This window comes from Rhinolophus sinicus, linkage group LG09, assembly GCF_036562045.2.
Source record: "Rhinolophus sinicus isolate RSC01 linkage group LG09, ASM3656204v1, whole genome shotgun sequence".
In the NCBI taxonomy this organism is placed as follows: Eukaryota; Metazoa; Chordata; class Mammalia; order Chiroptera; family Rhinolophidae; genus Rhinolophus; species Rhinolophus sinicus.
This window is the reverse complement of record NC_133758.1, coordinates 91,732,003-91,744,975: the sequence shown is the minus strand read 5'-3', so window position 1 is coordinate 91,744,975 and position 12,973 is coordinate 91,732,003. Positions and strand designations below refer to the sequence as shown.

Below are 12,973 nucleotides of genomic sequence, written 5' to 3'. Positions count from 1 at the left end.
TTTTTTTCTTAATATAAATCCCTGAGTTAGTCTTTGTCAATTTTTCCTATAAGCAGACTCCATTTTTTAAGATGCCCAGTTACAAATTATGCATTTTCTCCCACCAGGTCAGCTGTCTGCCTCATTGCCACCACCACCTCCAGGAAGGCCAGAGATTTTGGTGGAGCTGATTGAGTCCAGGGTTTTCTGTAGGTGTGCTTTTGATGTTTCCCCTACAAACTACTCAGTGGGATTTCTCATAGTCTGGTCTAGGCTTTCTTTTCAAGAAATCAAAGAGGAACTGAAACAAGAGACCACAGTTCAGGCATTCTCTCTTTTAGAACTGGATGGAATAAATCTCAGACTTGGAGACAGGGTATGTTAAAAAACAATTGGATTTTCTTTCTTTTTTATTTCCATGAATGTATTAATTTTCAAAAATTGATTTTTTAATCAGATCCTAAAAAGTTTTTGTCCCCATACTATAAAGCATTCATGTTTTGTTTGTTTTTTGCCCCCTGGCAATTGTGCCAACTCCAGTGACAACTGGATGAGTGAGTAATCTTAGTGACTATGAGTATCTGTTTCTAGCAATTCGTTGATTATTATTAATGAACCCTTGTAATTTTATGTCTCTTTCTGGTTTTAAAATGATACACTTCTATTCTAGAAAACAATATTTTTGTTTTTTCAATGATGATAATACTTATTATCCACTTTTAAATCAGTCTTAAATACCAAGTCAACAACACTAATTTTGTTGATGTTTGAATAATTAATATTTTTATGAAGATAAATTTTTTCTTAATTTCTAAGCAAGTTTTTAAAATTATTTAGTTATGTCTCATGTACTATCTACTAAAAATTAAAATTAAGTACTTAAACAGTAACTTATACATATTTCCTCCACAATTTTATTGATAAATGATTATTTCTTAATCATATTTATAGATATTCTGTACTGCTTCCATCTTTTTCTTGGAGAAACCACATGTACAAAGTTCAGCCATCGAAAGTCAAGAATTTTTTGCAGGCATTAAGGTATGTACGAGTGGGGATGGATCAGAAAGATTATTCCTCTGGAACTGTGTTTTCCACACTTTAATTTGTTGAGGCAGCATCATTTATGATTAAAAACTCTGAGCAAAGTGGGAATAGAGGGATCATATCTCAACATAATAAAGGCTATATATGATAAACCCACAGTTAGCATCAAACTCAATGGGGAAAAGCTAAAAGTATTACCCCTAATATCAGGAACAAGATAAGGTTGCCCACTTTCACCACTTTTATTCAACATAGTTGTAGAAGTTCTAGCTACAGCAATCAGACAACAAAAAGAAATAAAAGGCATCCAAATTGGAGAGGAGGAAGTAAAATTGTTGTTATATGCAAATGACATGATACTATATAGAGGGAATCTCAAAGACTCCACCAAAAAACTACTAGAACTGATAAATGAATTTAGTAAAGTAGTAGAATACAAGATTAGTACTCAGAAACCAGTTGCATTTGTATACCAATAACAATCTATCAGAAGGAGAAATTAAGAAAACAATCCCATTTACAATTGCTTCAAAAACAATAAAATATTTAGGAATAAATTTAACCAAGGAAGTAAAAGACCTGTACTCAGAAAATTATAAGACACTGAAGAGAGAAATTAAAGAAGATACAAATAAATGGAAACATACACCATGCTCATAGATAGGAAGAATTAACATAGTTAAAATGTCCATACTACCCAAGGCAATATATAGATTCAATTCAATCCCTATCAAATTACCAATGACGTTTTCACAAAACTAGAACATATAATCCTAAAATTTATATGGAACAATAAAAGACCCCAAATAGCTACGGCAATGTTGAGAAATAAGAACAAAGTGGGAGGTATCAAACTGCCTGACATCAAATCATACTACAAGGTTATACTAATCAAAACAGTATGGTTTTGGCATAAAAACAGACATGTAGATCAATGGAACAGAATAGAGAGTCTAGAAATAAATCCATACCTATATGGCCATTTAATTTATGACAATGGAAGCAAGAATTTACATTGGAGTAAAGGCAGTTTATTTAAAAAATGGTGATGGGAAAACTGGACAGATACGTGAAAATAAATGAAGATGGCCACCTTCTTATGCCATGTACAAGAATAAATTCAAAATGGATTAAAGACTTAAATGTAAGATCCCCCAAACCATAAAACTCCTAGAAGAAAATATAGGAAATAAATATGCAGATGTTACCCTTAATAATATTTTTACTGGTATATCCACTCAGACTAGGGAAGCAAAAGAAAAAATAAACATGTGGGATTACATAAAACTAGAAAGATTTTTCACAGCAAAGGAAATAAAACGAAAAGGCATCCTACTTAATGGGAGAAGATATTTGCCAATGATACATCTGATAAGGGGTTAATATCCAAAATTTATAAAAGACTCATACAACTCAATACCAAAAAAACAAACAACCTAATTGAAAAATGGGCAGAGGACATGAAGAGACACTTTTCTAAAGAGGACATCCATATAGTCAACAGACATGAAAAAAATGCTCAATGTCACTAATCATTAGAAAAATGCAAATAAAAACTGCAATGATATACTACCTCACCCTGGTCAGAATGGCTATCATCAATAAATCAACAAATGACAAGTGCTGGTGAGGATGTGGAGAAAAGGGAACCACTGTGCACTGCTGGTGGGTTTGCAGATTGGTGCAGCCACTATGAAAAACAGTATGTTGGTACCTCAAAAAATTGAAAATGGAACTACCTTATGACCCAGCAATTCCAATCCTGGGTATCTATCCAAAGAAATCCAAAACACTAATTGGAAAAAATATATGCATCTCTACGTTTACTGTAGCGTGAGTCACAATAGTTAAGATATGGAAACAACTGAAATGCCCATCGATAGTTGATTGGATAAAGAAACTGTGGTACATTTATACAATGGAGTATTACTCAGCTATAAAGCCGAATGAAATCTTAACCATGTTCAACGACATGGATGGACCTAGAGAATCTAATGCTAAGTGAAGTAAGTCATATGGAGAAAACAAATACCATATGATCTCACTTTTATGTGGAATCTAAGGAACAGAATAAATGAACAAACACAACAGAAATTGAATCAGAGATACAGGGGAAAAAAACTGATGGTTGCTAGCTGGGAGAGGGGTGGGGATGGAGGAGAAGGTAAAGGGATTAGAAAGTACAAATTAGTAAACACAATATAGTCATGGGGATATGAAATACAGTATGGGGAATATAATCAACAATGTTGTAAAGATTATGTAGGGTGCAGATGGGCACTGGACTTATTAGGGAGAACAATTCATAGACTCTGTAGATTCCTGACCACTACTCTATACAACTGACACTGAATAATGCTGAATGTCAACTATAATTAAACTATGTGTGTGTGTGTGTATATGTGTGTGTGTATATATATGTGTGTGTGTATATATATAGTCACAGGATGTGGAGTACAGCATAGGGAATAGAGTCAATGGAATTGTAACAGCTATATTCAATGTCAGAGGGCTAGTAGATTGGGGAAGCTATCACTTTGTGAGGGGTATAAATGTCTATTACATTGTTTTGTATACCTGAAAGTAAATAAAAAAAAAATTAAAAAATGAACCACCTGTTTTGAGAGCCAGCCAAGAACTGAAGCTGCCTAAAAACTTCCTGCCTCAGAAAAGGATTGGCCTGGGATAAGACCAATCTTAGATTTCAGGACTCAAAGTGAATTCAACTGTGAAAGCAGAGGCTTGAGAAATAAGCTGAAGGTTGAGGTATTTCAGGTGACAGTAATGTTTTGATTTATGTATTAAAAATATGTAGTTTTCTAATTTATATTACAGATGATATTAATTTTTAAGGACAAATAGTCCTTAGAATGTCCGTAAACATTAGTAAACAGACAGAAAGATGTTGGAATCTGTCTCCTCCATTCTCCAGTTCCCGCTATAAAACCAGAATCACTAAGGCAGGCTTCAACCAGACTGCCTGTCAGGCTGGGAAACAAACTTGTGCCCAAACTCAGAGCAGTACAGCGACTCCATGTAGTCCTCTAGGCATTGCTGATATTTTTAAGGGTTTTAATTGATCTTGTGCAATTCAAAAATTCCAGTGCTGAAGCTATTTACTACCAGCTCATTTAACAGTATATTGAGGGGGAAAAAAAGCCCTTTCAAAATTATTGTATCTTAGAAATAAATTATATTTTTACATGATGGCTCTACATGTTTTCTTATACCAGTTACAACCTGAATTAAGCACTATATCAGAAGATGGGAAAGAATACCAGCTAAGAATAGAGAGCACAATTCCTGTCGTTTGTCCTGAATTCAGTGAGCTGGATCAGGAATGCAAAATCTCATTAAAACTGAAAACTGTTGATCAAGGTAATATACTAAATCCACTGAATTTTATTATTAGATTTCAAATAATAACTAATTATTTTTTTCCCTAGAGAAAATCATTGACGTGTACTCATGTAATTAATTATGCTTCATGTGTTCCATCAAATTATAGTTCAATCATATTAATAATATGGGCCAGATTTATGACTGCCAGAGCAATTCAAATTGCAATCCATGTTTAGTCCTCCTGGATTCAAAGTATAAATTAAAAAAAAATGATGAACAATATACTCCTCTTCTTCCTTTTTTGTCTTCCTTTTCCTCATTTTCCTCCTCCTTCTTTTCTCCTCACCCTCCTACTTATTCTTCTCTTTGCTTTGTTTTCAGAGATTGAGGGAAAAACTGCTCTTTAACATTTTCCAACTCATCCCTAATGAGTGAGGTGTGATAAATTACGCTAAAAGTTCAAGCTTATGCACCATGGATCGCATGATGCATTCTTTGTACTTCTCTCTCTAAAGTAAGCTTGTGTTTGAGAGCTTTGTTTTAAAAGTCTTCTATTTAAATTACTAATTTTATAGATTGTATGATATATGGCCACATATATGTCACTGTCACAGCCATGTAGAGAGCTGAAATTCTCCTACAGAATGAAAAAAATAGGGGGCAAACCAGGTATTGCAGTGATATGGTTGATTGGGTTATTTTTGTCTCCATAAGCCTCTGAGGTAGAGACCAAAACACATTAAGGAATACAGAAAATAAAATATAATCTGTAAGAGAGATTACAATTCTGTTTGCATACCTTTTCACCATGGGACATAAAATTTTATTTAGTAAATACACCAAATACAATGTATGTAGGTCTCTAGGTCTTCTTGTTTATATTATTCCTAATTAAATTAGAGAAACAAAAGGATACAAATGCTAGGAGAGAGAGAGGAGAGAGAGACAAGGAGGGAGGGAGGGAGGGAGAGAGGGAGAGGGAGAGGGAGGGACGGAAGGAGAGAGAGAGAGAGACAGAGAGAGACTGACTCATGGGAATAATGCACCCACTAAAAGAGATGATATGGAGATAGAAGGAGGAATCAAGAGAGGCTATTCTAAGATTCGTGACAGTAAACAGGCTTAGTTGATAATACTCAGCTACTGACTCAAATTTCAGGAATGCCATGAGCAACACTATAGTTTGAAATACAGCCTAGAAATACAAAATTAAACCATCTGTTCTCAGACTGTTTGACACAATTCTACTTCAAACTACCACTAAAGAGCATATGATGCAAATGTTCCTACAGTTTATGAGGGAGGAAAGGAAGAGGATGATTTTATCGATACATTCCAAAATTGTATTAGGGCAAGATGTTTTCAAGTTACAAATACACTTCAAATTATATTTGTGTGTTCTCAATTCTTTCAACAAGGCTAGCATTGCTATAGTGACATAAAACTGCCTAAATGTATTCCTACAATTTAGAAGTTTGCATGTTTTTATTCTTTATCCATTAAAAATAATTTCCTTTTTTTCTGGAGGAAAATCTTTTGATTTTATTCTGGATATTACTTAACTAATATTCTTTAAGTATATTTCTGTTACATCTCTACATTCATCGAGAATAAGTTGGTGTTTCCTAGTGTATTTCTGCAAAGACAAGGCTGCTTTTGCACAGGCTTAAGGAGAAGCAATACTTGGCCCTCATGCCATAGAGCAGTGGAAATGATGTCAGGGGCTACATATGAGCCAGCTCTATTCTGTATTCTCTTCAGGGAGCTGGTTAAGAGTTTGAATGTTTCTATTATCTTTTATGTGCATAAGAAAGGATATAGTCCTAAAAAATGCATAAAGATAAATATGTTTTCAAGAATTTTGAATCTAGTGCAGTGTTCCTTTGTTAACCAAATATAATTTTATACCTGAAAATGATATTTGGAAAAAAGTTTTTAACAACTTCTTTCTTCCTCCTTGATTCTCAGAAGGACTTTGTATTCATTAATGGAATATGTGAGCAAACTTTCTCTGTAGCCAAGTTTCAGAGGAAATCATCCTTTTTGTTCAGTTTCACAAATTCCTGGAGTTCCTTCCTTCTCTTCTGTTACCATTTTCTTTCTAAATTATTTTTTCTTGTTCTTTGTTCTATAGGCAAAGGAGCATCTTGAGGTTCTTAGTATATTGCGACATTTGGGAGGTGAAAAGAGAGTTTCCTACTGGTGTGGAATTTAATTTGTTTTGATTTTTCTTTTTTTTAAGATGGCGAACCCTGTATCAATAATTAAACCTGCACGATGAGCTCTGTATCAATAATCATTGCTATCACTCAACAATGGATAGACATAACTGCAAGCCCTAAGAAATGTTACAAACATATTTGGACCCAAGGCACAATTCTTAGGAAAAAAAATCAAATTATGTTACTTAGTGCTAGAACTATAATTTTTTTTTTACAGAAACAAAGATGAATTTTATACATTGCTTTTGAATTTTATTCAGATGCATATGGATTTATAACCTTATTGGAAATAGTAATATGCATATACATTTATATGTATATATTGAAGTTGATTATTTGTAAAGATCAGGTAGAGTTCAACAGCTTTGGTTTTATTTAGACAAAAACTACAACCATGTTTTAAGTAAGAGAAAACAATTTTAGAATAATCTCTCAATTCAATGTTTCATGTAAATCGAGTTACTACATGCTTGAAATATTCCCTTACAAATTTATCAATGTATATATATTTTTTTTTCATAAAAAGGTAAAGAACACCTAGGCTTAAATTTGGCATTGTCTTCCTGTCATGTGGACCTTCACCAGACAGCATCCTGTGCTAATGGAACCTGTAGCCATGCTTTTGTGTACTACACGGCTGTAACAGATTTTTCTCGAGATGGAAATAGAGTTACAGACATTATGGTGGAACCTATAGTTAATGAAGATTTCCTGTGGGACAGCTACATTCCAGACAGCATCCAGGTTGACAAATGACAAAAAATATCTCCATAATTGAAGCTTTAAAAAAGATACATGTATTTTATCACTATACCTTGTAAACTTTTCCTTTCAAAATTATTAAATATTATTTAAATTATTTTTTCTAAAAATGAATAGTTTCACTTATTTTTTCAATTATTAAATGATTTCATTTTCAATAGCTATGATACAAATAGCTGAAAATTCATTGAGATTGCTAAGCAATTTATTGTAAATCACTAAATAACAACTAATGATAACATTTACTGAAAATATCTTTGCTTTTAAGATCAGAGTAAAGGATGTCCCAACTGCTTACTGCTATTCATTTACTGACCCACATATAATTACATTTGATGGCAGGTAATTTCCTAAAATTTTTTCTTTTAGTAGTTTGGGTTTCTTTTGGATTTTGTTGTTGTTTTTCAAACATCATACTATTTGCTACATCTTAGTCCTATTCACTGAAAGATTAGAAAGGAAGGCATGCATGGACATCACTGGCTTATTTGAAAATATTAATTTGTTTGTGTGCAAGGGTTTTTCTTTAAAATCTAGTTCTTAGTAAATATATGGATTTGTTGTGAGGCTGATCTTGTAAAAATGAAGATACAAATACAGACAATTATTTTAGCTTGACTTATTTTTATAATGATTAAATTATTTGCTCTAGAGCTATTTACTGATATTGCATTTCTCCATGATACTGAAACTTTGAGGTTTAAGGTTTAAGAAGAGTAAACTAACACATAATAATTATTTAAAAAATGAATCACTTCTAATTCATGGCAAGGATATTCAGGGGAAAAAAACTACTGTAGCTATCATGAATATCTGGATATCTGCCTCTGGAACTGAAAGTCAAATAAGCAAAATGACCAAAAAACAATCTAAGCTACCTTACTATTAGAAGCTACATAGAAGGATTTAGATTCAATTATACTTCTGAGGAATTCATGATTTTAAAATGTCCCTAAAGAAAATGATAAGAACACCTCATTGTTGAGTCAAAATTTTATTCACGATGCAAGGTAATTCTATTTTTAAAGTTGTAATGAGATCACTGTCAGTAAAATTAGCCAATATTAGTGAATAGATGTAAATCCTCTACAATGACAAATAATACTTCAAAACTTTGAACAAATACGAAAAGTTGTAGGAACTCATCCCACCTGCAAGAATACTTTATGGTTATAATTAAAACCTTAGAAATTTTAGTGGAAAACCTGAAGAAAATGTAGTGGTGATTAATTTAATCCATTATAATCCAACAATATTGTGTTCTGAGTGCTGGGCTTATGGCAGTGAACAAAACACATGAAGATACTCTCCCTTTATAGAACTTACCTTTGTAGAGGTAAAGAGAGCTATACAGAATAAATAAAATACACGGTTCATCTGAGGAAGATAGGGTCTATAATGAAAACTAAAGCAGGGTGGAAAGAGAAAGCTGGAAGTAGGGGTTGACTTTAACTCGTGAAACAGAAGTGTAGTGAGACAGATTTAGGTGTTTATCACTACTTTTTTCATTCAGTGCCCTATACATAAATTGTCATGATATATAAAGCTATTATAATTTTTCATTCTTGCATTAAATGTGTATATATTGAATGTGTATAAAAATTTAACTCATATTTTTGGTGTATAACATTCTATTGTGATATTTTTGCCAATTCTTAACTCAATTTACTTTTGTTAATGATAGGGTATATGATAATTTCAAGACTGGAACGTTTGTGCTTTATAAGAGTATGTCACGTGATTTTGAAGTCCATGTACGTCAATGGGACTGTGGAAGCCTTCACTATCCTGTGTCATGTAACTGCGGGTTTGTTGCCAGAGAAGAAGGTGATACAGTTACTTTCGATATGTGTGGTGGTCAGCTACATGAATCACAGCCATACTTACATGTAAAGATCCAAGATGTAACCAGCAATATCAAGATAAGTGAATCTTACTTAGGAAGAAAAATCACAGTATGTATGATTCTTTAGGATTAAAAGTATTTCACCTTTTTTCTGTAGATTTTGGATCTGAACTTCTTTTCATCTCTATTAAATTAGAAGCTATCATTTTCAACATTAGGTTTTCTTTTTTTTTTTCTTAGAAAATCGCTTTAAGATTAACACTGATCTTAGAAGGCATAACATTTGTTTTACTTACCACACACAAAAAGACACAGCATAGTTAAAACTTTGTCAAATATAAACTTTCTTATTTAAGATTTCAATATGATAACTTGGTGGGTTATTCATAAAATTATTTTGACAGTGCCTAATAAATGGTATATCAGACAGATGAAATATATAGTTAAGAATAAATATTCAGGAATAGCTAAACAATTTTTGAAAGGAATGCAGATGGTTCCACTTTACGAACAGTCTGGTAGACACATGGAAGAGATTAGAAAATCAAGAAAAAGATCCAAGATTCATTAATATTTTTAAATAATATTTCATATCTGTGTGCTAGTATTTGTATGTTAAGATCATCTTTCATTCACTTTCCAAAAAAGTAAATTCCAGCTGAATAAAATTTAAGCTAAAGTAGTAGAAATGTAGGTGAATGTTTCTGTAACATTGAGGTGAACAAGAATTTTTAGCATAACTATATATTTGAATTCCATCATCAAAAACCAAAATGTAAATAATTGGGAAAATATTTGCTACATATAAAACATACAATTAATATAGAAACACTCTTATGAAAGCATCAGTCATGTATAATCAGCAGTCCAATTAAAATGAGCAAATAATATAAACAGGCAATTCACAGAAGAAATAAGACTGATAAATATGTCCAAAAGTACAAATAACCAACAAAAATATAAAAACCTCAACCTCATTAGTAATCAAAGAATGAAGACAAAACATCTGTCACACAATATTGGCAAGAGTAGAAATAGTAGTTACAGTCTTTCTACAGACATATATTTCACATATATGTAATATATGTATATATGTTACATACATGTAATATATATGTAATACATGTATACATATATAATATACATATATTATATATATTATGTACATATATAATATATAAATATAAATTGAACCTATCTCTGTCATTTCTCAAGAAACTTTACATCTGAAAATTTAACATAATAGAATAATTAAGGAGTTATAGAAGCCCAATGATTAATCAGTGATGAATAAAAGTGTAACCCAAACCTTAAATATAGTAATGTCACATAATAGAACACTTTGTAGTCACAAAAATTTTGGAGTAGATGTGTATTTGTTAACAAAGAAATTAATGAATTATAGGAAAGGTTTTTGAAGAATTTGCACCAGCTCTTAACATTAGCTACCTCAGATTGAGTAGTAACTAATATAAGACTTGTTTGTTTAAAAATAATTTTCTGGAGAGCCAAGATGGCAGAGTAGATCAACACTGTGCCTACATTTTTTCAAAATTTAACACATTAAAATTACAACTAAAGCATAGAACAATCACCCTGGAGAACCATCTGAAATCTAGCTGAACAGAAGTCCTATAACTAAAATTACAAAGGAGAAGCCACATTGAGACTGATAAGACGGGCAGAGACTCAGAACAGGCTTCACACCTGTGTGGCAGTCGAGAATCAGGAGAGATATCTTGGCCACCTTGGTTCCCCCCGGAGGAGCTAGAGACCCCAGCCCCTCACACCAGGTGCCCCACCCCAGAGTACTGGTGCTGAGAAAAGGAGTCCCCACAACATTTGGCTGTGGAAAACAGTGGGGTTTCCAACCATTTGGGTGGGCCGGAAGGCTGCTGGAAAAACCAGACATTCTTTTAAACGGTCCGTGCACAGACTCACTCACACGCAGGCACTTACCTTGGGCTCCAATGAAGGGATGGTGACTCGGGGGACCTTGGAAACACACAGGGATGCAGAACGAGTTGTGTGGCTGCAGGGGGAGGTCTGGAGGACAGTCGGAATTTTTCTGGTGAGGCGTCCATCTTTCGTGAAGCTGGCAGGTGGCTGCCATCTTTCCTGTGTTGAGCCTGCCCCCCACAGGCCAAATTTGAATGTGATTGGCCTGGTGAACTCTGCTGCGCCACCCTGATGAGTCAGCTGGGACCCATTCCACTCAACTCTACCACTGCTGGAGGCACTTTCTCTGTAAGCAGCCAGCCCCACCCACATTGCACTCTTGGAAAACTAACAGAGGCTGGCAAGCCCCCAGCAGGTGGTGACAGGCCTTGGTGTGCTCTGAAACTTTTGCTGAGTCACTCCAGGCTCTGAAACCAAACCAGAATTTACATTGACCTGGTGCCACAACTCTTCCCACTCTAGTGATTCCCTGGGGCCCTACCTCAGCCAACTTGCATACTGCATGAGGTGTTATCAGTGGCTGAACTTTAAGGGAGCTGGCAAGTGGCAGTAGGCTTCTGGGTGTGCTGGCTTTTTGTGAAGTTTCCCCAGTCCTGGTACTGGTGGCAGCAATCCTCCGTTCACAGCCTGGCCTCTCCCATGGGCCTCCAGGTTGTGGGATTCAGAGTCCCAGACAGCAGTTTCCATGCTCTCGGCCTCACGTGGAAAGGAGCTGGCTTGGGTAGTAGACTGTAACTATTTGGCCATCAGCTGTAACCAGTTAGCCATTGGCCACTGATATAACTGCTCTGTGGTTGAGCTAGCAATTGTGGATTGCAGTTAGCAAGAGGTTGATTGGTGGGTTGGTTGGCAGAGAAGCGGACTGCAGATCGTGGCCTGCAAGTGGGGTTGCAAAAACGGATGGTGGGTTGTGGATCATGTAGCTCCTACTTCCTGTGTCTCGCCCAGCCACCAGTGAGACTGGGGTGCAGGGATACCCCCTCGTTGGGGTACTGGCAGATGTTTGCTTTTGTATCTCGAACAGCTGCCATAGAGACTATAGTGGTATGAACCCCCAATCCATGGCTCCATTGTTGTTCCTTTTTGGTCTCACCAGATCCTACGTTCTGGTGCGGGAGCGGGACCAGAGACCCTGCATGACACGGGTCCACACGGACAGCAAACGAATAACTGTGGATCACTCTGTACTGACCAGGTACTCTCTGGCTGCTCACAGGCAGTGGCTGACCTGGGCCTGCACCAGAGCCCCTCTCAAAAGGCCCCATAACCAACATACTTGGAGGTTGGCTTCAGACCACAGCAGAGCAGCACCCAATTAGCCCCACAAGCGGCACACACAGAGGGCAGTCTCACTAGGCACCAGAGCCCGCTGGGGCAAATCCCACCCCACTGGGATAAGCCTCCTGCACAGCAGCCCATAAGCTGTGGATGTGGCCAAACCCCACAGCCAGTCAGCCTGAGGGTGAATCGTATCCACAAATGTGCCAAGAGCAATCAAGGCTCAACTATAACATGAGAATACATACAACCCACACAAGGACACTCCTGTAGCACCTGGCTCAAGTGACCACTGGGCCCCACAGGACACCTACTATATAAGGAAACCCAGCCAAAACTGGGAGACATAGCAGATCTACCTAATGCCTAGAAACAAACACATAGAGGCAGCCAAAATGAGGAAACAAGAAATGTGTCCCAAATGAAAGAACAGGAAAAAAACTAGACAAAATGGGGGAAAGCAACCTACCAGAGACAGAATTCAAAACAGTGGTTATAAGAATGCTCAAGGATCTAAGCGAGAACTTCAACAAAGAGA

The 12,973-nt window shown here is 35.5% G+C and overlaps 1 protein-coding gene across 1 annotated transcript in view; it reads left to right on the top strand.

Annotated features, from left to right (window-relative positions):
• The window catches only part of VWDE (von Willebrand factor D and EGF domains), an 85,218-nt gene that overhangs the window by 33,425 nt on the left and 38,820 nt on the right, over positions 1-12,973 (top strand). Inside the window, exons 6-11 of the mRNA XM_074340785.1 lie at positions 108-355; positions 931-1,020; positions 4,260-4,404; positions 7,117-7,334; positions 7,621-7,694; positions 9,037-9,307. Coding sequence (XP_074196886.1) covers positions 108-355; positions 931-1,020; positions 4,260-4,404; positions 7,117-7,334; positions 7,621-7,694; positions 9,037-9,307 — 1,046 coding nt within the window. The remainder of the gene's footprint in view (positions 1-107; positions 356-930; positions 1,021-4,259; positions 4,405-7,116; positions 7,335-7,620; positions 7,695-9,036; positions 9,308-12,973) is intronic.